This window comes from Zootermopsis nevadensis, unplaced genomic scaffold (genome assembly GCF_977971745.1).
Source record: "Zootermopsis nevadensis isolate Lab colony 2312 unplaced genomic scaffold, Znev_1.0 Znev_ptg000013l, whole genome shotgun sequence".
Classification (NCBI taxonomy): domain Eukaryota; kingdom Metazoa; phylum Arthropoda; class Insecta; order Blattodea; family Termopsidae; genus Zootermopsis; species Zootermopsis nevadensis.
The window spans coordinates 6,662,677-6,688,941 of record NW_028259145.1 but is presented as its reverse complement, the minus strand read 5'-3'; the positions used below and the strand labels follow the sequence as shown (position 1 = coordinate 6,688,941).

General features: G+C 39.2%; 1 protein-coding gene across 3 annotated transcripts in view; it reads right to left on the bottom strand.

Moving 5' to 3' along the window:
* Positions 1-26,265, bottom strand: part of Pkn (serine/threonine-protein kinase N) — a 75,722-nt gene that overhangs the window by 11,166 nt on the left and 38,291 nt on the right. For 2 of the 3 annotated variants that reach the window (XM_022062085.2, XM_087348520.1), the window contains exons 6-16: positions 25,507-25,772; positions 24,253-24,407; positions 22,072-22,159; positions 20,936-21,101; positions 19,485-19,683; positions 15,912-16,162; positions 15,310-15,471; positions 6,440-6,598; positions 4,638-4,817; positions 2,773-2,924; positions 859-1,078 (exon numbers count right to left, since the gene is read on the bottom strand). In XM_022062085.2, the coding sequence (XP_021917777.1) occupies positions 859-1,078; positions 2,773-2,924; positions 4,638-4,817; positions 6,440-6,598; positions 15,310-15,471; positions 15,912-16,162; positions 19,485-19,683; positions 20,936-21,101; positions 22,072-22,159; positions 24,253-24,407; positions 25,507-25,772 (1,998 nt within the window). The remainder of the gene's footprint in view (positions 1-858; positions 1,079-2,772; positions 2,925-4,637; positions 4,818-6,439; positions 6,599-15,309; positions 15,472-15,911; positions 16,163-19,484; positions 19,684-20,935; positions 21,102-22,071; positions 22,160-24,252; positions 24,408-25,506; positions 25,773-26,265) is intronic. The other variant, XM_087348521.1, reaches the window with a different exon arrangement.

The window sequence follows — 26,265 nt, the reverse complement described above, 5'->3', positions numbered from 1 at the left end:
GCATAGTAAGAAGTGGAGACAAAAGATGTTTAATTCAAGATGGGAACTGGGAATGACCATCACCTCTTCTCCTATGACCTGATCCTGAAAAGGGCCACTCACTGTCACCCCCTGTTCCACCCTTGTGGTTCATCCATATAGTTGCTGAAATCCTTTCCTAATTTCTGCGATGAACAAAACTTCTTTCATCACCCCCTCTCCTAATCACGTGCTTGTCTCAAATTGGAAAGAGACGTGCTCAACTGCTCTGACAATCAGATCCATCACATCCTACTAACAGCCTACTGCCTGTGCTATATAAGGCTTCCAAACAGTGTCTAATCAACATATCCACCCTGAAAACGGCAAATGCAATGTTTGCCAAAATGTTGGACACATTTCAAGGGTCGAAACTGCTTATCCCCAAAAGCCAGAGTCTTATATTAAACTAGAGCCATGAAAACCTAAGTACAAGAACTGCAAGTACATCTTTATCAGAAACACAGTCCTCACATAAAAAATAGACAGCAAACATCAAGACCACCACAGAATTTTCCAGGGAGAAGTAACAGCGTAACTGGTACATAACTGTGAAGGCCCTTTAACACTCACCAACTTTTTCTAGGCAACAATAATAATATACCACACCAGTTAATTTCATACTACCTTATATAAACAAGTGGATACCTCATGTGAATGTCAAATGTGTCCAGTCATTTTCACTTTTCCTTATCTTCCACAGAAACAGAAGGAAAATGCCTCAAGTTGGTCATAATGACTGCCTCCCCCTTTCCTCAGGGCTTACTATTCTTCACCATCATGCCGTCTCTCATTTGATAATTTCAGAAGCATAAATTGGCAAACAACAAAGATGCATACCTCTCCAACAAGCATCTCAAAGATGAGGACACCAAGACCCCACCAGTCTACAGCACGTGTGTATGATGTTTCAGTCAAAACTTCTGGTGCCAAAAATTCAGGCGTGCCACAAAATGTTCCAGTGCGATCCCCATAGCCCATGCCTTCCTTGCATAGGCCAAAGTCAGCAATCTTCACATAACCCTCAGTATCCAACAGTAGATTATCCAGTTTCAAGTCCCTAGAAGCACACTCAAAATTAGAGGTCAATGCAGCATGCACACGGAGAGTATAGTATTATGGCAGTTCCTAAAATTGTTCTTACATGCATGTTAAATATTTTCTGAACAAAACACAAGATATTCAGATGAGCTACATACGTATTTTTCTCCATTCACCTCATTACTGACCTTTGTACATTACCATGAACATGAAGTAGAATATCACTTGTAAATGATGTAAGTGAATTAGAGCTCTACATGGGCTGCGGCCTTGCCCTTGACCAACGCAGCCCAAGAGCAAGGTCTGGGCCTGGTAGCATAGACATGTCCAGGTCCAAGCCAGGTTTAGGCGTGGTTCAAATGACAGCAATCAAATTTTATATAGAACACTCTGGGCTATCTCAGGTGATTCTTTTTTCTGTAAACAAAAGTTATCTATGGTTGTGCTCATCTTATGCCCATGACACAGCTGGGCTCCAGAAACAAATCACACCAACTTGATTTTCTTGGGGATTTTCATACCTTCCCCCTCCCAAATAAATTACACCAAACTCATAAATTTAATTTCCCACAAATGGTGTTTCCTATGTAACAGATGATAAAATTTCTAAGGTGGGAGGATGTTCATCTGTGGTGATGTCATTAGATATCATGTCACTATATGAACTATTCATGTTGCCATCTATAAGTAGAATTAAGAACTAATCTATCAGTGGCCATATGAACTGTATATTCTATCAATCTGTTGCATCTGTAATCCAAATGTACTGCAACCTATCAGTGTCTATAAGAATTGTCAGTGCTGTCATCTACCAATAGTCATCCACAAGCTGCTTGGCTACCAGACATCATGTACTAAATCATTATGTTACCTTGGTTGAAAGAAGTCGATTACTGACCATTCTTTTTGAACTGTTCTTCTTCTATCCAAGGATTAGGCAACTGTCTGTTTCAGTTTATTTATAAATCTCAACATATTTTCCCATTAGTCCACACCAAGTTTATAACTTCTTTAAGAATGTAGGTTTCATTTCATTCTGTATTTTTCCACATTTTGATTCATTGAAAATATACCACATTTCTAAACGAATAAGATAATTACAATTGGCCATATTTAATGGATCAGAGCAATTATAACAATCAAATAACTTGATACATGCAGAGAAACACTTCGTCCTTAAACATCCAATGAACCTTTCTCAACAATGTGAAAACTTTCTCATCACTCTTTCCGACTTCATATGGTGTCCAAAAATGTCTTTTCTCACCTCTTCTGCTGTCACCTGGGCAATTTTCCAGCATGTCTCCTAACCTCATAGCATGCGCACGCACGAGCATACACACAAAGAGAGACAGAGAGAAAGAAAGAATGAAACAAAAAGAAATAGGAAAGGAAGAAAGAAAAGAAAAACTCTAATATCTCCTTATTAATACAGTCGCTAAATCCTTTCATCACCTACTACCAGCTTGTTCTTCTGCTCTGACAATCAGATTCATCACATTCCACTTTCCACCTGCTGCCTGTTTCCAAAAAAAATGCCCATCATACACATTCGGCCCGAAGATGGCAACTGCAATTTTTGTTGAAACATTGGATAACTTTCTACATTTGATGTGGCTCATCCCTGAATGCCAAAGTTGTACACTTGATCTAGTCTTTACTAAATATGAGGAACATAACAATATGGCCACGATGGCACGCTTGTTGACTCACCGGTAGATAATCTTACTCTCATGCAGGTACTGTAGGCCAAGGACAACACAGGCAGCATAGAACACAGCTCGTGGCTCTGTGAAAACATCTGCATGAATGTGCATCATGAGATCCCCACCTGCAGCATATTCCATCACAAAACACACATGTGCCTGGAAGCAAAACAGGTAACATCTGCATGAAGAGTGTGAACTATTAACAGTCAATTACATTAGTTTCTAAAATATGAACTGACTGCAATTTACAAGTAAATACACAACTATCTGTTCCCTGCATCATTTATAATATATATTTATATATGTGTGGGTCACAGTTTCCAACCAAAGTCACAGTTCAAAATTGGAAACTTAACATTCATTCAGGTCAGTCCATTCTCATTCATCAAATAATGAAACTGACAAGCTCATTTTCAACTCACTTGAATCAGTGCACTAATTTACACAATTATGCGACTGCAATAAAGAACATTGTAGAAACTGAAAGTTACAATATAAAATATTTCAACAAAAGCACAAATTAATTACTTAAAATTATGCATTTCAAGGTTAATGAATTATTGAAACATGCAATTTATGACACCAGAACAAAAGAAACTTATTTACAGAATGAACCATTTCAGGGCATTTTATGCCTAGGTAACATATTTTCACAAAAATGCATGATGTTCACGCAACACCTGAAAATTCCACGTACAAAAATATATCTAGGAAATCATCTAAAAAATGGTTTGTTTTGCTAGAAACACAGACCTACCTACTTGTATTCTCATCTCATCAATGGAACACGGCCGCTAATGTTATGAACATTACAGTTACATTCACTCATTATGATGAGTGACCAATAGAAACGTGTAATGGGATGTTACATTAACTCAATGTAATATAAAAAACGGGGTCCGCAGTGGCCGCGCGGTCTGAGGCGTGGGCCTTGTGCCGCTTTGTCGCTGGGACCATGGGTTCAAATCCCACTCAAGCCATGGATGTTTGTCCGCGTTTTCTGTGTTGTGCTGTCCTGTGTACAGGTAGAGGCCTTGCGACGGGCCGATACCTCGTCCAAGGAGTCCTACCGAATGTCTATAGATCGAGCCAACAAAAACGTTGGGACCCGCAGTGCTCTGGCACTTTAAGAACGGGTTGTTCCCAGTATCCAGTAATATAAAAAACATGATTGAGGTTCTCATGGTGGTGAACATGCCCACTGTGATCACTGGGGTGTGATGATGAGGTTACCAACCCTGAAGATGGAGAAGTAGGTAACCACCTGCTGGCATCACAATCAGAATTACAAGTGACAAAATTATGTTCTTTCCTGAGTGTGAGATCTTTGTAAGAAGCGACGATACAAATTTTACATCATAAACTTTCATTACCATCACATCAAAATATTTTGTGCCATCACCAAACTGGTACTAGTACTGTTCTAACTTGATAGCTTCATTTGGTTGCCGCATTAGTAGTGCTACGGATAGAGTTACAAAGTATTAAGTTACATGGATTGAGTGACTTCCAATGAACTTGCCCTTCATACAAAAACTGGTCAATGAGTCTATAAATTTGTACTACTTACCTGATATTGTTAGGGTGATTAAATCGAGGAGTATGAGGTGGGTAGGACATGCAGCACACATGGGGGTGGGTAGGGGTGTTTACAAGGTATTGGTTGGAAGGCCTGAAGGGAGTACCTCTGAATGTCAGTAAACTTCTACCAGACTACATGGCACTACAACACAGAAGACAGTCATCTTCAATCTCACTGCCATGATAACCTAAACTACTAAAGGTTTCCAATGTGTAAGGTAGTGCACAGACTTCCAACTACAGTCAAAAGCAACTGTAATAGATTTAAAATTTGAAACTAGTACTCACCTCTGTCTGGAAGCAAGCAAATAGGTTAACGAGGAAGGGATGTCTCATAGTGTTGGCAACTTCAAAGATACGTTTCTCTGAAAGCAGCGACTCCACTTCATCCCGGGCAATAATGTCACCTTTCTTCAACGCCTTGATAGCGAAGTATTCACCGGTGTTGCGATACTGTGCCAGGATCACCTACACAACAGCACAGCAACTGGCAGTACAGGTCATGTGACTACATGACTCAGCAGTCTGAAGTAAGAGTTGTATTGATGCAATGTTTTGATTGTTAAAAAAACAGGAGAAAAGAAATGAGGTCAGGCCTTTCAGCAAGACTGTTTGGAGAATCCAATTTTCTGGGAAAGAAAATAGTGACTTGGTAACGAAACCTAAGTCCCTCAGACACACAAACAAAATGCTGAAGTGACCAATTGAAAAACTAGAACGTTCAAAGAAAGAAATGCTTTTCTGATTTTATTACATCAAAAGATTTATGCACTACAAACTTCAACAGAAAAACAAATTCAAATAGACAACAAAGCATCCTCCTTAAAAGGTCTGGATGCTGTCATGTTTTTTTTTTTTTTTTTTTTTGGGGGGGGGACAAAAACTTGAAAGGGTAATTTTCAATCACTTGAAGATATAAGAGTGCTATAAAGACTGTATTCAAATGATTTGTGGCAACAATTTTCATTCTCCAGAGACACTCCAATTATTTGTCAGAAAGGTTAGGTCAATTATATACCATATGTTCAGAGGGTTGAGATTATGAAAAATGTTGCTATGAATGTAAGTCCGCAAATGATTCCTTAATGAGCTACAAGCAAATGTGTTTATTTATAACTTCACAAAGGTAATAATAATAAACAGAGCAAATGCTCAAAGTGATCACCTTTCAACTGCAGTTCAGTGTTATCACAAGTTGCATGTACCTTACAGTATAGTATCTTACTAATCACAAATCACAATGAAATTCAAGTATGCACTTGACCTGTGGCAAAGCAGGAGGAAATACTTGTGCAGATGCAAAACATTTTGCAGAAGTTTCCAAATCAGCAATAACCAAATTATAAAATGTTTTCCTGAACAGATCAATGATTAAGAGACTTTGTTTTTCTTTGGTACATACTGTCTGAAGACAATCGCACCCTCCAAAAGCACAATTACTTCATAAGAAATGATTATCATTTTTCACAACCTGTCATCATTTTCATCTGTCTTATCAAGTTCATATTTGTTGTCATCAAAATGTAGGAATCTTACTATATGGACAAATCTGTCTCATTTCACTGTGTTTCTGTAAAAGGCCATAACAACTGTTCTAGTATGGACCAGTAATCATTCAGCCTGTCTCTTTGGTCATGCCCCATTTGCACAATAACAGATAGAAACAAGTATATTTCCCGCATAGTCTTGTCAAGCAGTGGGGAGCATCTTTTGTAAACTGCATCCAAATATTGGAGGTAAATCTGTTTGTCTTGCTATTGCATATGAACACCTTAAATGTTTGTGCCATACTTCCCTGACAGAGGATAGAATATTTTCGGAAAAAGAAAAAATGTGAAAATAATATAATTATAAATTAATGAAGTAGTGGTAATCTGCTACATTTCAATGCTATATAACTCGGATTTCATCTGGCCATCCATTTAAAGAGCTTTGATTTAAATCCCTTACTTAAAAGGTTGATGTAATGCCATATCATAAATGTTGAGAATTACAATTCAGTACACAGAATGTAACATTGCGTAACTATTTTAAATTGCAGCTTCAACTTGTCACAATTCACATTCAGACTTTCAGCTGCAGATCTTTACCTTGCCAAAGTGTCCTCGACCCAGTACACTAAGCAAACGGAAGCTCTCCATAGACATGCCAGAGAACTGTGAGTGCCTTCGTGACTCATACGCACTGTCTCGGTACTCCAGTCCACGACCAGATGGGCGCCGCACCATACCTGCCTGCTCATACACCACCTGCCAGACAAGTTGGTCGGCATGTACATCGGAATCATACCACCCTTTCCAGTAACTAGTCAAATACTCATAGCTTACATCTGTGTTCATCCAGCCAGCATTAGAAAGTAGATAAAAAGAATTAAATCTGAACAATATCTGGAGTGCCCTAAACAGACATTCTTCTCAGTGACAGTACTGTCAGATGGTAACACAGTGGGCACATTTTATAAGTATTTTATAGGTAAACAAAATGAAATATTATGAGGCAAGCATAAATGTTAAGCCACCAGAGTGAAGGGTTTCAATTCTGCAAGCTTTTGCAATGTAACAACAAGAAAACTGTCAGTACAGAAAATGTAAAATGTTTTGAATCCTACAAAAGAATGTAAACCACATAACTCCATGGCTCAGAGGCCTTCTTAACAAGCCTTTTCACTCAGTGAGTCAAGAAATTTCCCACTTCCTACTATGTCTTTGAAAATTAAACTGTGTGCAATAATCTAATACTGTGTTGCATAACGTAATATTTCAAAATCTGCCACTGGTATTTCAATATCACACTGAGTAAACACCATTTAACATAATTTCTCAAGGCAAGTCAAATTAATCACTTTGCTGCACTTTTTCTGTACTTCTTTGTCTAAGAAATTAAATCTCCTCTATTGTATTATGCTTTATATTTAGGATCTGCATAAAACATTCACTATGCAGGGTGATATTTTGCGGCTTCACATCAAGTTACCTGATCACAAGATTCGTATGCACATTCAAGCTTTTTCTAAGATATAAATGATAATCTTAGAAATAAATTTAGAATAAAATATAAAACAATACTGACTCATATCTGTGAACACTTACTAAAACATTTTGAAAGCTTCACGGACACCCTTTTAAGTGTGATCTCAGATTCATGACATAATACAAAAATAGTAGATTTGATACTGAATTTCCAGTACAAACCTTAATCAGAATCCTTTCACGAACAATTTATTATGTAATGTATTAAACAAAGTTGCAATCCCAATATGAATACTGTGTAAATCAGCTCCATTTGTACTCACACACAAGATTGTTTGAAAAAATCTGTAGTATTCTATTAGGAGAACTTGTTTAATATTATTAGCTACTTCAGAAAAAATGACAATCAAAACTCTAAATCAGCTGTAGCATACTCATACACACAACTTGAGTTGCTCAAGTCCATTACAAGACACACTGGTTACACACTAAATTTTTAACAATATTGACAGTGATACTTATGTTCTCAAAAATAAATTCAAACCAAAATTATAAGAAACATCTCAAATCACAGAGGAAAACCTATGCAACAAGAATTTAGCTGTCCAAAATTAGTACATTCTATGTATAACATTCATGGAGAATGATTCAACTGAGGCATTTCTCATTATGACAGACAACAAAAAATATTAATTTCTAGCCCACCACCTCTGTTGTCATATATACAACCACCACCAAAAGAGAATGAGACATGTGTAACTTCTCAGAAGAATACGAGGTGTGTTAAAAAAACCGAACTTTTGCTATAAAGACTTTATTGCTAATTTTACAACATTTTAAGCTCTGTCCCCTTCAAAGTAGTCCCCTCTACTGGCGTTACACTGTTCCCAACGTTTCTTCCCTTGTTGGAATGCTTCCTGGAAAGCACTTTCTGTGAAGGCGAGCAGTTCTCTTATCACATTTTCCTGAATCTCCTCTATGGTTTGGAAACGACATCCTTTCAAATTGCTTTTAAGTTTGGGAAACAAGAAAAAGTCTGCTGGGGCTAAGTCCGGAAAATAGGGTAGATGGGGCAAAACGGTTGTCTGATGTTTTGCCTGACAACTGCAGATGAGGAGCGACCCGTGAGCCGGTGCATTGTCGTGGTGCAACATCCAAGTCTGGTTTCCCCACAATTCAGGCCTCTTCCTGCGCACAGCATCCCTCAAACACACTAAAAATTTCTGGTAGAACTGTTTGTTTACCATCTGACCACGTGGTACAAATTCATGATGGACAATGCCTTTCTAATCAAAAAACACAACCAACATCACCTTGACATTTGACAGACTCATCCATGATTTTTTTGGTCGAGGAGACCCTTTCTCCACCCACTGCGACGATTGTATCTTGGTTTCAACATCATAGCCATAAACCCACATCTCATCTCCTGTTATGATGTTCTTACGAAAGTTTTCATTACCATTTGCATTGGTTCTCTTTCTGAGTGTCAGTCAACAAACGCGGCATGAATTTTGCATCTGAAGTTTTTCAGTCAAAACTTGATGGCAAGATCCTATGCTGATGCCCACTTCGTCAGCAACTTCTTGGATAGTTAAACGACAATTTCCACGAATCACAGCACAAACTCTGACGACATGGTCGTCGTCTGTTGATGTGGAAGGTCGTCCAGGCCTGGGATCTTCATTGACCGACGTTTTGCCCTCTTTATAATGTTTAAACCACTCATAGCACTGAATTCGGCTCATACAGTCCTCCCCGTATGCTTGGTAAAAGTTTGTCCCACTATACGCCATGTAGGCGTTTGGGGTGAGAGGAGGTATAGCTCCTCTCTTCCTTGACCTCGGCACTAGATGGGGGTGAGTGGTCAGCATCACGCCCCGGCCGGCTTTACCCCCGGGAAAGGACCCCGGTACCCATTGTAGAGGAGGCTGGGTGGGCCCCAGAGCTGGTCTGGACGCAGAGGCTAGAGGAAAAATCCTCTGCCCCCGTCGGGGATCGAACCCCGGTCGTCCAGCCCGTAGCTAGTCACTATACTGACTGAGCTATCCCGGCTCATCGTATGCTTGGTTAAGCAATTGAAATGTCTCTCTAAAATTTTTTACCAAGTTTGCAGCAAAATTTCACACACACGCTGTTCTTCAAGCCCTTTAATTGTCACTTTGCCACTAATCTGACGAACAGCTTGTGCATGTGCTCAGTTAAGCGGATGTAGCTCGACGACTAATGTTCATAGCGGAACGTGGCAAATGGCAGTTTGTCATCAAAACCTGCCGCTAGGTGCGCTCAGTAGCCGCAGCACACTCTCTGTCCCGGTTGGCACGCTATTTACAAAGTTCGGTCTTTCTTTTAACACACCTCGTACAAGCTACAAGAAGTTCTGCAAGTATAGTACAGATGACTCAGAATATACAAGCCTGTTAGACTACAAAAGAATATTACAAGAAAAAGTTATATGGTTTTAAATGTGGTTACAATTGTGGCCAATCAAAACCTCCACAATAAACATGCAAGGAAACCTGCGTGAGGGCACTCACTTCCCTAAAAAAATATCCAACAATGCCAGCTGTGTAAGGCCTTTAAACATATTTTTGGAACCAGACCATGTCAATAACACTGTAAGCCATGAGGCGAGGTACAACCATTCTTTAAAACGTTAAGGTAAAACTGAGAACTGACTGTCTCTTCAATAAACACAGGTTCCAACATTCAAATACTAGAATGTGCATACCAAACTGTAACTTGCCAAGCATATGAGGGACTGTCAATAACAATCTCTGGAATTTGGAAAGCTCTGTTATGAGAATTCTATTCATTCATGTAACTGTTTGAATAAAAATGGGCTCCATCGGAAAACCATATTCTGCCCCATTACCAAGAAACATTAAATGCCTGTCTTTCTCTTAAAGCCACTTGAAGCTTCAGATAACTGCATCTTGTATGGATACGCTGATAATTCAATGTGGTATACATAGCTCATGGTCATTTGCTGTGAAACGTAATATCAGTTGCTCTTAGGACAGCTCAGTGAAGTTCACACACCATATCAATTACCCAGCATGGACTCTCCGCTGATTAAATAGACTACTTGTCTCTTAAAACTACCAAACTAAATGCCAAACAGTATTTTTTTGGTTGGTCCTTCATGTGAAGCAAAATCTGTACAGAATTTTTTGTGTTTTTCAACCACAAAATTTCCACTTTTGTACGCTTTTTCCACAAGAAATCTTCCTGCTGCACACTGTAGGCCCTCATTATGTTTTATGTTAAAACAGTGCTCTTTACAAAGCTACCAACCTAAAATAAAAACACGTACCTTAAGTCTCCTAAATTTTCAGTTCCAAGAATGGATGGACTACAAAAATATACGAGGGTCGCTCATTAAGTAATGCCCCACATTTTTTTTCTCAGCCAATAATGAAGATAGAAAAGTGTACTTTTACATGCTTGAGATTTGATGTTTCCCGCGTTCGTGTACGGAGTTTCAAATGATTCCAACCGATAGCGGAGCTGTAGTAAACTGTTAAAATGGCGTCTGTGAACGACTCTCGTTACAAGCAACGAGCTGTAATTGAATTCCTTGTTGCTGAAAAAGAAACGGTGGTGAACATTCATAAACGTTTGTGTGCTGTGTATGGAAGCTGTGCAGTCGATAGGAGCACCGTTGGTCGCTGGGCTAAGAGAGTTAAAGCTTCAGGAAGTGAAGAAACCGAGCTCCGTGATCTGCCGCGCTCTGGGCGTCCTGCCACAGCCACCACTCCAGACATGTTGAACCGCGCGGATGCCATTATTCGTGAGGATCGGCGCATCACAACTCGACAATTGGCCCAACAGCTTTCAGTCAGCAATGGAAGTGTGATTGCAATTATCCAGGCTCTCGCATATTCGAAGGTGTGCGCAAGATGGGTTCCACGAAGTCTCACAGCAGACCACAGGATTCAAAGGAAAACGATTTCTTCTGAATTGTTGGAGCGTTTTGATGCTGAGGGAGAGGTCTTTCTGTCCCGGATCATTACAGGTGACGAAACCTGGATACACCACTTTGAGCCAGAGACAAAAAGGCAGTCAATGGAGTGGCATCATCCTCAATCACCGAGAAAGAAGAAATTCAAGACAACTCCCTCCGCCGGAAAAGTCATGATGACTGTCTTTTGGGACAGTGATGGGGTCATTCTTGTGGATGTGATGCCAAGAGGTGCGACCATCAATTCAGACGCGTACGTCAGGACCCTGAAAACCCTCAAGAAGCGTTTTCGACGAGTTCGGCCTCACAAGCATCCAGCAGAAATTTTGCTCCTGCACGACAATGCACGCCCTCACACAAGTCTGAGAACCCGGGAAGAAATCACCAAATTTGGTTGAACGGTGCTGCCCCATCCACCCTCCGACTCCATCTCTTTGGGCCACTTAAAGATGCTATCCGCGGAACAAGATTTGAAGATGACGAGAGCGTTATTCAAGCAGTGAGGACATGGCTACGTGCACAGGACAAGAGCTGGTACCGGCAAGGCATGCATGCACTTGTTCCACGCTGGCGTAAAACCGTACAAGTTGATGGGGACTATGTGGAAAAATAGTATGTTTAAAGGAAACATTGATTTATATTGTCACTAAATTTGAGCCATCTTGAATAAATATGTTCTGAGGAAAAAAATGTGGGGCATTACTTAATGAGTGACCCTCGTATATGAGGAAATGAAATGTCTGATGAATAAAAAATCACTCCATCTGCTGCCAAAATTTATCATAGATTATGGCATCTTGTCTTTCATTACCCGATGTTTTGATACTGATAAGTCAAAATACAGTGTTCTGCATATACTGTCTTCAACTGAATGAAATCAGAAATTCTCAGTGAACATATTTTCTGTGTCCATGATTCATAATGAATGGTCATTACATTATAAAAAGCTTGATTTTATTTCACTTAACTTAGTTACGTGTGAAAAGACCAAGTGAAGTTGATTCTGCCATTTGTTACTTTCAAGCCATGCCATTTTCAACAGGACTAAGGAAGAAAACATGCCAACAGCAAGATGCTAAGGGTGTAGGAAAGAAAAAACACAAGTTCACTCACATACTCGACAATAACATTCGACATCACATAAACTTTGGTAGAAGCAATTACATGAAATTTTAAAGTGTCTTGAATTTTTCAGCTCAGTGCCCATACAATGTTAACAAATGGATTCTCTAATTAATAAAAGCCAAAAGTTCAACACATCCACTAATAACCAAAAATCCCACGATAATTTAATCCAGTTTGCATCTAGACAACCTGAAATGACGCGTAGCATCTCGGAAAGAGCGGCTTCGTGGGCCACCAGGGATTGGATGAAGAGAAAACATCAGTGGACAAAACATGTGACAGGTTTCCTTCAGAAATCCTCTGACAAAAGAACTAGGGAATTATTAGAATTAAAAACTGAACCAGCTAAGACAAGAGAAATGACAATTCCAATTGACAAGACTCTCATTAAAAGCGGCAACTACTCAAACTTGGACTGGCAAAGAGTCCCACCTGTAAGAGATTTCATAACAGAGAACAAACAGCCTCACGTTGAACCAAGATTTCATTACCTGGGAATGCACTTTATAAAATGACTACCAAGTGAAGTATGAAGTGTGAGACTGCTAGAGAGCTGAATTACAGGAAATACACAGCGAATAAAATATGGTTTCTCTAAATGCAACTTAGCATAACCATATTTATGTAATTAAAGGACACTCTTTTAATTCTAAAATGTTTGTCCACGTTGCTAACTTACCACAAGGTTATGTGCAGATGACAGCTGTCACAGATATGAACATTCAAGGTAAGGAGGTGATTTTGGAAAACACATGAATTAAAGTGCATAAAATTGTAACCAAAGTGTTGGGAGTGTAGAGAGAGTTATTCATAAACACGTATTGTTCAAGAAAGTGTGTGTAAGGTGGGTCACAAAGATACTGACACTAGATCTGAAAGCACAACATGTTTTTGTTGACCATTTGAGATGATGAGAGAGTTCTTTGGTGGTCTTATTATTTATTGAAACTCGTGACCTCCTTGATCCCCAGATGTAGGGGTTTATGAAAGAGAACAAGCACAAAAACAGCCCACACACAATGGAAGAATTGAAACAATGTACTGAGCTGTACATTTCAAATGTCACTGTAGAAACTCTTCACTACTACTACTACTACTACTACTATGGCGTAACAGCCCAAAATCGAGCCCTAGCCTCCTCAGAAACTCTTCACTGGGTTGAATCAAACATGGGGAAAAGATAGAACGCATGCATTCCTGAATGTGGTGGACATTTCCAACACTTAATACAACATTATTTTCTGTTTTATGATTTCAAAGTAATTTATGTTTGGACAAACAGAACATGTGTCAGAAATGGGTTGCTTGACCATCCTGCAGCTGGCAGTCTGTAAAGACACAATTAAACCACCCCACACCATCAGTCTCTCCCAGGTATACAAGAAGAAAGACGGCTTATCTCTTCAAATTCAAGGTATCCATCTTGTGACAGAATCTGAAATTCTTCAGTCCAACAGCTTTCTTCATTGTGATTATGTTGCTTGGACAGCGAAAGATAGTTGCAAATTTTTTAGTGATTATGATAAATACTTTTCCAATTTCAGAAATGTTCAAAACTAAATTATGACAATGAAACTGGACTGCTCAGACTAGAATATGAAGTTTTAAATAATATATCCCTGTGAAGTCTTTGATGAGATGTCTGTGAAGTGAGTGGCTAATCAAAGATTTAAATAAGAAGACTTAGGATTGGCTTTCAATATTACTTGCCATTTTGATGACAAGAGGCAAAATATGATTAGCTGTTCCAGGTGACGGAAGACTGGTGACATAAGAGCTAACGCAAAATGCAGAAAATAAGTATTTAGAATCCATGGCTTCTGAGTGGTTTTGCCAGGAAAGATGTCAGTGTACTGGATGATGGAGAAAGATCAAGGTTAACCTTTAAATCCCCCTATTTCGCCAGGCAGCTGGAATATATGGAAATTTAAACACATTACAGGACATGAAAAAAATGGCCTATTTATTTCAGTTTTAGGGCTAGAATCTTCAAATAAAATGTAGGCTATTTTGTATGAATCAATTTTCCCCATACCAGAGTTTAAAAATAATCAGCCTGACAGCATAGTTTACATACATTTTTCATTTTGAACTTTTCTTTTTTGTTTATTCTTTGAAAGTTGGAAAAGAGATAAAGTAAGAGAAACTTTCACATTGCACCAGAGCTTCAGAATGGCGTTTCTTGCGTCACAGCCACACATGTAACATCTTTGCACCTCATATGGTACCAAACTACAAGATGTAACATATTTATCTGACTGTATGCCCCCCTACCCAAGCCAACTTTTTCTAAGTCACTGAATAATGTTCTTGATTGAAAATAAATGTAATTTTATCTGCCAAAACTTCTACCAAATCCTTACAAGTTTGTTAAGATTGTACAAGGGTAGATAATGTTACTGGTCAGCAAAGTGTATTTTTTAGGATGGATGCAAGAACCAAAAATACAGAACATAATAATAATGTTCCAGTGCCCATGCATGTAGCCTTGTATGAACTGCATGAGATCAGAAGTTCTCACAGCAATAAAAATGTGGATTATGGTCTTCCAGGTTAGGATTTCATATAGTCTTGTTGGTGGTTACCACTCCTTCACCTCTATATTAGCATTCTACCCTGACGATGGAGGCAAACTACCTCTGACAAGCTGGTAATCACTTTCATAACCCAGAAGAACTTATCTACTTTAATCCACTTTGAGGGACTAATTAAACCAAGAAGAATTTCAGGAAGTAGAGACAGTTAATATACTAAGCCCAGAAATGCAATGTTAATGTTGAAGTTAGCTGTTGGCCAGAAATGTAACAGGACAAGGAAGAATATGTGACACCTTTGGCATGGTTCAGGTCAGAAGCTCAAGCACCATAGTTCCATTGAAGTATGGTAAGGGAGGGTCATGTACCTCTTCCTCTGGAAACTGGACCACAGGTTGGGGTGAGGGTGAGCGTTCCTCTGGAGTGCTGGTCGATGGCCGAGCAGTGGGTGGCAGCGGTGGAGGACCCAGGTCAGGTGAACTGCGTTCCTCTGTGTGCAGGAAGTCAAACTCCCGCAGTGCACTCTGCAGCTATAAAACAGCATGGGAGGACAAAGCACTACAAGGAGTGCATCGAGCGAATAGCCGAGCTGCTGCCGGGTAGCATGGGTGCCTTCCCACATGCTGATCAAACCTACTCTAACAATTACATCAACTTCTGTCCAGACATTGCCATTCCATGTATCAAGATGGAACATAAACAGAGAATTTCAGATAAAGTGTCAGCAGAATATTTATCTAAAAGAAGGTATACAGATCTGTGCAAAATTACTCCAACACCAGCAAATGGACTTTACAATATACTGTACATTGTGCAGCTACAGGTATAGGTGGCAAGGTCCTTCAAGAACATTACAAGGCGGCATTATGAGAACATTATTTAACACATGACCAAGAAACTTCTGTTCACTTACTTTATGTTCAGTAACATGTGGTAGGGAACAATATTAACAAACCATAACCTCACATACCTCCACATCAAGTCTCGGAGGGGGTGGAGGTGCAGGTAATGCTGAACTTCGCTTCTTCTGAGCAATAGTTGAAGGAAGTAATGACATGGATACAGCTGTGTCAGGGGGCAGAGGGGGTAGTACAGCTACACCAAGTCCAAGGGGGCGTGTTCCAGACAACCCAACTGCCTGCGGATCAGGCGTTTCACCAGGAGCCTCAGGTTTATCTTCTGTCAAAGACATGTCAAACGACAACTGAAGTGGCTGTATACCTGAAAGATAATACAGCACATTGAAGAGGTTGTCATATAATCTTCAAAGTTATCTGATTCATAAATTCTCATTATTAGAAACTTCTACTGTTAGCAACCAGAAAGACAGTTTGCAAACCTCCCGTACCTCATACAGTGAAATGTAAACAGTATGATGGTGGATGCAGAATGTCACATCTGAATGCTTAGTTTCTAGTGTATATCTGAGGAAGAGGCAGGGTATTAACTGCATCCTGCATGACCTGCGGCTTGTGCTTCTGAAGTACAGTATGATCACAATATCACTGTCACTATAAAAGAGATCATGCAGGTCATGTCATGTTGTAACCTGCTCATGCCAGTCTTTCACTTGTCTGTCAACAGTCGAAGTGCAAGGATATCTTTTCACAAGTGCAATGTTCATTGTCAAACACTACCCAGCATCTTCATACTTAACTTGCCAGAATGAGTTTAGGGATGCATTTCCCAATTCTCCTGTGCCAAACCAATTGACACTATCTTGTCTGGTGAACCATTTCAGTGACAGGAACCCCCCCCCCCCCCCCCCCCATGTTTTTTGAAATATGTTCCATTATGAAATAACATTTTATTTCAGTTTCAGATTTATGAAAAATGTTTAGTTTAAATTCCTTTGCCTCTGGTAAATTGTTAGCTTGCTTTCTAACTAACGTAAATTACACCCATCTTAATAGAATTTCTTACGAAAAATCACTTCAGTAATGTACCCACAGAGTTTGGCAAACTTCTCTTGAATCACCATAAACATGTAACTGGAAAATACTACACAACACACCTTTATATTAGTGAGTGCAATAACACTCTACATACAAGTCTGCAGAGAGATGGAATAAATGTTCAAAGTATGGAAGGCACTAAGCAAGCAGTCTGAAGGGAACAACCCCTGTATGCTTCCCTCACTTTACTTGTTATTACAAACTTTTTGGGCGTATGAAATATAAACTTGATTTTGTATTAAATTCTCATTCAAAAGAAGTAATTTTTAAATACATTACACACAGGGTAGTTAATTTAAGGCTAAATCATATCTTATTCACCAACTGCACCATGTGAGCAAAGGACTGCATAAAATGGTTGGTAGATGCAATATTATACCTGAGCTGATAGTCACTTGTAAATTTATATAATTTTTTTGCCTCAATGTGCACATGTCACCTATTTATCACTATGAAATTGAAGCAAGCATGTCATCCTGCCAATTAATTTCAATAAACACAAAACTTGTATGTACAAGTCATTCAGGTCTGTAGGACACATGTGGAAAGCCTGAGAGTATGAGATTACAGTTTATAACAGTATCTCTTATTTGCTTTGATTTGTTTTATAAAATTAGCTAATGACAAAACTGAAAGTGATGTAAGCATACAGATGGTATCACAATTCCAATAATTTGTAATCTCCTAGTATTTGTCCATACGTGGCTTTTCTCTACATTCAATTAATTACATTATGTATGCCAGACATGTATTAAGTAGACACCATCATGTGTGCCTAATTTGAAGAAAACCATGACACTTCTAAGATTTGGAACTAGGTTCAACACCAAAGTCTTCATTCTGACATCCATACTCACTTGGTGCAATAGTGGGTAGCACAGCAGAAGAGTGTTTAATGAATTCTTCTCAGGCTACCACCCAAGTCAGGTAGTTGAAAGATGAGTCTGACTTCAGTACTGTGAGGACGAGGATGAGGGTGGTTCTCAAAATGTTGGTGTTCTCAAATTTAAATCACCTGACACAGCTGACAGCCAGAGAAGAATTCATTATGGTCACCATGAAAGCTTCAGATCATACATCAGAATAGTGTTGAAGTAAAAGTCAAAGATGCAAGTACAAGTCATGGCAGGAGAAGTGTTTTCGTAATGCATATGTTGTAATCACACAAATCATCATTTAAACAGTGCAGTTGTATATTACTCAACTTCACACTCACTACCATAAGAACTTCAATTCCTTTGTCATTTAGGGGTGCCCAGATTGTGTTCTTGGCCTCTGTCAAAGAATTTCACATTGAACTTCTAAATTCGGTGAGGTCCATATCCCAGAATTATCTTTTACAATATGTTATTTTTGAAAAGTGTGCATTTCATCCTTCCAAAAGAATTTTCTAAATTGGGTTATTGGTTCCAAAGTTAGTGAAGTTTCTTTGCGGGTCGGCAAGTAGCTTGGTTCTTAAGAGATAAAATCTGCTCCTACTCACAATACAGTTCAGTTAAATGCCCAGATTGAGGAGAAAAGAACTGTTTTTAAATCAAAATGACCACTACACCACCTGAACAATATACATTAACCATGTTTACAGAGCACACAAAACCAAAGGACCACCATATAGTTATGAGCCTAATACAAGTTTGGTCATTTTGTTTCCTATAAACAAACTCTTTTACCCCCACTGCAGCTAGATGACTGGTCACCATACAAGTGTGTGAACATTGAGATTCACTTCCCTTCACATTTTTCAGTCACACCAGAAACCATATTAGCCATAAATACTATTAGGCAGAAAGTGATCAAAAACACTCATAGCAAATAATAAAATAGCACTGATATTACAATAAAGAGTTATTTGACATTACTAGCCATACTTATTTGATCAGGCTTTTACTGCACTTGTCTTTACTATTATTATTAGTACATAATATTTTAAATCTAAATTACTGTACCCTGAAACAGCCGTACAAAACACACTTGAATGTATTTTGTATGAAAGTGCATGATAAATTAGTATATAACATTCTTCTTCTTCTATGGTTCTCTGGTCCATAGCCTCCTCAATTCTCCTCTTCCATTCAGTCCTATCCTCCGCTGCCTTCTGTTAGGTCCATCTGTCCAAGGCTTTGATTGAGGTTTCGAAACATCTTCCTTTTTACGGTGCAAGGTTGTTAGCCTTGCGACCAACACCCAACCTGGAGGACCGGGGTACCTGTCTTAGTCTGACCTCTCCCCCTCGACCAATCTGGCTAGGGAGGCCCTACCAGTAGCTATGCTACCGCCAGCATAGCTCTTGGGATCACTGAGGTACTCAAGACCCACCACCAAGACAAGGTGCAGGTACCATTAAGTGAGGCTCTCATAATATACAGATTTCAATTTCTGTGCCACACTGGTTGGGAAATCAAAGACCTACATGATCCCCAATTGCGGAAATTTTCAAGAAATATAAGGCAAGCCTAAAGTGTGAGCTGCATTAAATACGAGCATATGAATATCAAAGAGTCTGAAACAAGAAAATTAAACTACAAGTGTGTCTGAACGTGACAATCACGTCAGATGCCAATAAATTACTTCTCTAGAAATATTCATACCTGATGGAGGACTTTCTGACGTTGGTTGAGTATGGTTGTTTTGGATTGAAGGCGATGACCTTTTGAGCAAACGACCCCATGTTGCTACATTGATGTTCATCTGATTTGCACGTGGGAAGTTCTTTACTTGTTGCTTGAAGATTTTTCTTTGTCTCTGGAGTTTAGGTTTCCGTGATATCATTGGATTCACAAATTTAATCTAAAACATCAATAAAAGCCTTAATCTTGTGCTAAAAACTAAATATGTCACATCCCAAAAAAACCGGAAATGTTACCTGTAATTGCAAAACATGTGGCATGCTTGTTTTTAGATATGATGGATAAGGTACAGATAATGCTAATCCTGAATGCTACTTACTACACAGTTTGTAACTACACCCAATCAACTCCTTGTGTCTTACATTATGGGTTATCTGGCAAAGGTCAATAGTCACAACTCCTAGCGTAGCTCAGGTTGAAAGGATTAATTCTTGATCTGCTAGAAAGATCATGACAACAAAATCTGGGTCACTCCTAAAAATGAAGAGCTGACCAATAAGGAAGCCTAAGGTTAAATCTGTGTTGATTTTATGAAGTAAGCAATGCAATAAATAAATCACTAAAAATGTTGCCAAGCATGTTTTAAGGAAGATAGCTTTCTTCTTCTGCTTATACAGCAAACCTAATAGTTACTCTCTTTGTTCAAGGCAACAAAATGTGCTAAACAGCTGAGCTATAAAAATTTCAACACCTCGATACACAAGAGAAATGACGAAAACTACAAACAGATGCATTCATCTGTAGGATTTGAGATTTTCACAGCGGTGAGTATGAAGATTTCTCTCTTTTGGGTTGTTGCACCATGTAGTACGGTACATGTTTACCAATGTTTAAGTGGTTATACTGCCTCTGTCATCAGGGTGCCAATTGGGTGGAGGGGGCTACGTTTATAGGAACTGGACAGTGAATGAAGTTGCCTGCCCCCAGCCAATGGGAGCAGGTGTCAAATCAAGCGTGGGTGGAGACCAATATGACAGCATGGGCGTGTGAGAGAGGGATGGAGAGAAAGGAAAAAGAGAGAGAGGGGTTGAAGAATAGCCCTTGTGAGGGCCTCAGGGAATGAATCTGGTGAGACATCAAGAGTTGGGTGGAGTGTGATCGGGCTATAACTCATGCCTCATAAAAGAAGCAAATGCACACCTAGCAGCAAATCATAAGTATGGTACAAATACATGGCAATCTTTGTGAAATTTTCTAGCATTTTATCTGATTACAGATTTAAATTAGCAGGATATGTATTTTAAAATGCCTGTTCATATCAAAAGAACATTTCTCTATCACATGGCACCAAACAAAACAACGAAGTTTTATGAACTTTCTGAGTTCTGCATGTAATAAAAATAATAAATGGCAACCAAAATACAGTATGCTTCAGAGTTGTGTAAGTAAATAGATTACAATTAGATAATTACCTCTGCAAAAAGCAATCCCTGAGGTTCCAACTGCAGTGCCATACCATGGCGGATATCATCAATAAACTCCTCTAGGCGCAAGAACTTGATGGCACAAAGAGATCGCCAGTCACGCCAGTATATACCAATTTCCAACTCCCGTGACTTATCCAGGTCAATTGAAAACCTGGACAAAACAGAAAAGAAAAATGACAGTGATGCCACTATTACTGACAAAATATTTCAAAGAGATGTCTGTATCACTGTTCCAAGACAACCTGCATTCAACAAATGATTTATAACAATATGTGCTGATAAAATGCAAGCCTTGGAGAACTGCAAATACAATGAGCAATGTTTCAGACAGACACTGTGGCACTATGACAGTCATTATAACTAATAAAATAATGTATCAGTGGTGTTCCAAACCACTGGAGGTATTATCCAGGTTCCTCAGATCAAGAAGTTAGTCCAATGGCTTCTATTTATCAGAATGACCTTCCGCAGGCACAATAACAAAAAAATATATGCAATTACAAAATGTGAAGCTTCTCATTATAATGAAGATGGCTGTCTTATGGCTTGTTGCATCATGCAGTCCAGTAGAAGTTTACTGACGTTTAAGAAGTACTTGCTATCTCCAGGACGACTCACCACCGTAAAAACCTCAAGTCCTACTTTCTAATTATAATGTTAGAAAGATATGTAATTTGCAGTAGGTACCTTAAATTGTATGTATTTTAGTCACCACATAAATATACTAACATGAAGGATTCCAATATTACATAAATGCCAATTTCACTCGTAACATGAGTAGTTGTATAATGCGGGTACTGAAGCTGTCCCCCCCCCAACAACCACGTCTCCTCTGTGAACATGACATTTCTATGCAGGACTGAATCCTTGGTATGATCTATGCAACTGGAAACAAAGCTGTGTGTGCCAATATAATAACCACTGGTAATTAAAGAGTTCACAAACGCTTGGACACGTAAAACAATTCTTACTAAAACTAAAGAAAATATTCCCACTTGCCCAAAAAAACAGCAAAACCCGGTAAAATACTATAAATCACATTACTGACTATATCATAAAATACCTGTAACTAAGTTTTGTCACAGTTTAAATGAAGATATCCAATATCTAAATTAAATTACCTTTGGTCCCAAGCTTGTTGAGAACAGGGCTTCCAACTGGTCTGGGCCACTGTCTGGTTATCCAGCTTTATAACTGCCATAATCTCATCTGCAATTGTACAAGATACATGGGAGCATTAAAACCAGACTTTTCCCCCCACACTGTACAGCATAATAGTACAGTCCACAGATCAGGAGAAAATCCCTGCTAGGAATTCGATATACGCGCATGCGCAAGATTTCGCGGTGAGTGACGACTGATCCTAAAAGCATTCATTCCACAACCACTGAACGAACAACAGACAACAGGCTTTCATGTGTTCTAATGGGTACAGCTTTAAGATTACCTCACAGTGGCACAGTGATTTAATTTAGAATATTATCGCAACACCCGCAGAACACATTAGAGGTGCACTCACTACACGCTACTCTTAACTGCTTAATGTTTTCAGTCTGTGTATAGTAGTGTAAAACTCTGACGTATCACACTTCCCACCAATAGCAGCCCTCTAGTTCAGCTTGGCCAGCACTGGTCACTCATTTGTTCACCACTGCTAACAGTGCCTAGAGGTTACAGTGGTCACTTTTAACATCTGTGATAGTTCCCCATGTGCCAAAAACTTTGCTTCACACAACAAATATTGACCTTTTCTGAACCACGTAATGTGTATTGAAGGGCTTCTTCTTTCTGAGGGCCATTTATCACTGCCACATGTCATCAAGTCAGCTGAGTTGTGGAAATGCTTGATCTTTCCTGTGGGGTGGTCTGTGGTAGATATCCCCCCCATTAGATACCTGAACAAGGCAGGTCTGAAATTTCGATGAAACAATTTTAAAACACTAGAAGTGAGGAAAACAAAACTGTTCAGAACTGAAAGGTCCAGGAGGTGACAATACATTTTTCATCCACTTCCATGTCCATCTGCTAAGGGAGTACAGTGAAACCTCTATCCATCGTTCCCCGAACTATCGTTTTCCCGGATGCATCGTCCGTTTTGTTCGGTCCCGGATACATCCCATATAAAATAATGTTACATTTTCCCGCTTCTATCGTTCCTCGAACTATCGTTTTATCGCATCGATCGTTCAAAAATCTTAGTCCTGACCCACAATTTTCCCGCAATGATCGTTTCTGAGAAATTATAACGAAATTTACGCGATGTTTTTAGAATTTAAAATGCTGGGTTTTGAGATAAATTAATACCGAAAGACGCACAATGTTTTTGGAATACGCAGTAGCGGTAACCTGTTATGCTGCCCAACCAGCACAGATCCTTTTGGAATGAGGGGTCAGTGGTGCAGGGGTGATAGTTGGAGTGAATGGCGGTGCTCATTGTCAGAAATGTTATGAGTTTAATTAGGGTGCACTCATATTTCGTTCCAGCGATGCCAGATGGCATGTGCAGTGTGAATTTCTTCAGAAATGCTTTTATTATAAGTACAAAGGAAAGGCGGGCGACACTTTTCATTCTTCTGGTTCAACTCGTTTCCAGTGGTTCAGTGTCTTCTACAGCTACGTTTCGTTGAGTTCGGCAATAATAGTATTTCCATTCTTCCTGTTATTGTCTGCGAAGGGGGTGGGAGCGAGCCCGAAGCTGTGCCGAGTTTTGCCAAAGCATTGGCAAAAGTGAAGTCGTTCTTTTATGAGCATAATATTAGTGAACGTGACGAGGAAAACATTTTGAACGTGGAAAGGGCTCTGTTTGGTCCAAAACGTAAAGTTTCGACAAACCAGCTGTACATTAAAGACTTTTTTGGTAAAAAGAAGTAACTTTGAAAGAGAAACATTCAGTTCTTTTTTTTAATTTTGAATGCTTTCCCGCAACTATCGTTTTCCCATATTCATCGTTTTTATTTCCCACCCCCGCCAAAAACGATGCATCGAGGTTTCACTGTAACTGTTTTTGCTGTCATAGTCTTGTGCAATGGATGGTTTCAGAACATTTTCCTACTCAGCAATGAAATTAACTTCTGCTGGAATATGATGCATGTTTGTCAATATGTTTACATCTTGTTTTATTCCATACTACAGATGTCAAGTCACCCCTCATACTATAACAAATTCTTCTTGGACTAACAGCCGTGTAGGGACGTTTAATGGAGAAAACATCAACGTTTCGAGAACCGTCTTCATCCTCGTCCTCAGGGTACTGTATACTTATGACATCAGGACAACAGTCTGTTTACTTATGAAGAACTTACTGCTTGTCTCATCCTTAACACTGTATGACTTGCTCGAACTGCGTCCCGTTACACCTTTCACGAAGGACCGCAGATCACCCGGACTGGATAAGACATCCTTGTCTCTCCGAGATCTCCCAGGAACTTCCTCCAATAGGTCCTGGCAGCCCATCAATCTAGAGTGTTTAAAAAAAGTTTAAATCAATTAACCCATCATTCATCATTTCAGTATACATCACTCAGAAAATGCACCCAAAATATCAAAACTGATGGCCACAATGACACCTAATGGCATTTTTTACCAGATGATTGTCTATCTAATATGAAATTATGCAGAAACCATTCCACTGCCTTCTCCTGCTTTACTGAATTTGATAATTAATGCTCGAATTTACTTTCACTAGACTATTTCTATGTGGTTTCAGTTGTATAAAAGTCTCCTTCATTCAATACAGCTACTTTGCTCTTCCAAAACAAGGAACAATTTCTCCTATGACATAATAGTGGCAAGTCTGTGATTATATATTCTTCAGAAGGAATTTTACATTCACAATAAACAAAAATATGGATGGGCTCTGCTTTTTAGGAACTTTGTAGGGACTAGCTATGAACAACATGATGCAGTGTATTTGTAAAGTGTTTACCACTGTTATAAAAGATGTGAACAATAAATCAGCACAAAGATCGCTGTCTTCTTGGTTTTAGCGCTGCATAATCTGGTAGAAGTTTACAAACTTTTTAGAGATCCTTGCTGCCTCCATCATCAGGGTAATAAGTAAACAATCATCAATTCTTGATTACTACATGACATGTTCCATAATTTTTAGTGACTTAAAGAGAATTCCTTTTCTCTTTTCCAAAACAGTCTTAACAGAAAATAAGCATAAGAATTTATGATAAAAAATTATGTCCGTAACCACCAAGAAGATTACATGGCATCACAAATCAGAAGACGTCTTCACTGTTGTGAGAATTTCATATCTCTTAATGTTCCTCAATGGAGTTGATAAAGTAGAACAATTTTCAATTTATAAAATGACCCTTAAGCACACAAAAATCAAAAGCCCTTGTTTCTTTTGGGTTAGTCCTTATTTTTACTGTTGTGGGAGCTGTGATGTTACTAATTTCTTCTTAGGATCACATGCTGAGCCTCCCACAACACTGATACCAGCGATTTGCGTACTTGGGATCACAGTCAATGGCGTAACCAGAATTGTTGTTTCTGTCATTGATTGACAATGAGTTGAATCAGTGAATACGAGGAGTAAGGCTCACCTTACTTCCAGTTTCCCAGTGACAGCTGCACATCGCGTGAAGGACGACGGTGTCAGACCAGCAGACTTGGTGCCATCCCCCTGACCATGAAAGGGTTGCAGACTGGTGTACGTAACAGGAACAGGGCTAGCTGCCTGCACATTTTGCAACTCCCTTTTCAGCTGGGCAGCTGCAGGTGAGTCAGGTGGAAGTTCCTGTCTACGAAGTTCAAGCGATTTGCGAAGCAAATCTAACTTCCGACTTGACTCTGCAAGACTTGCTTGTGCCTGTGAAAAAAGAAACACCACCACCACCATTCTTCAACAGCAGAACCAAAATTAACCAACCACAGCAGAAGTATATTTTATTACACATATATGTTTTTGAAAAGGTTTTTGGATAATGTAGTAGTCACTTTTACATGTCAAGCTTGAGGCTAAGCACAATGCCACTGAGCAGTATATGAGCCATCAAGACATGGAACCATGTGTCTAACACCTCAGATTCAGTAAGTATGTGGCCAAATCATATTCAGTCTCTTTATCATCACAGAAAAACTGTTTGATACCAGCAAATAAACTGGCCATTCAGTTCACAGCTTACTGACACATGTCAAACACCTAACTTAAGATACACTTGATACATAAGCTGTGTGATTCTTCAGTTTCAGTAACTAATGTCAAACTGCCTGTGCATAGCTGCATGATTATCAGTATTAGTTACGGTTAGCATCAACATGGAAACTGGGGTCACTAAAAATGAAATCGATTTCTCTACTGC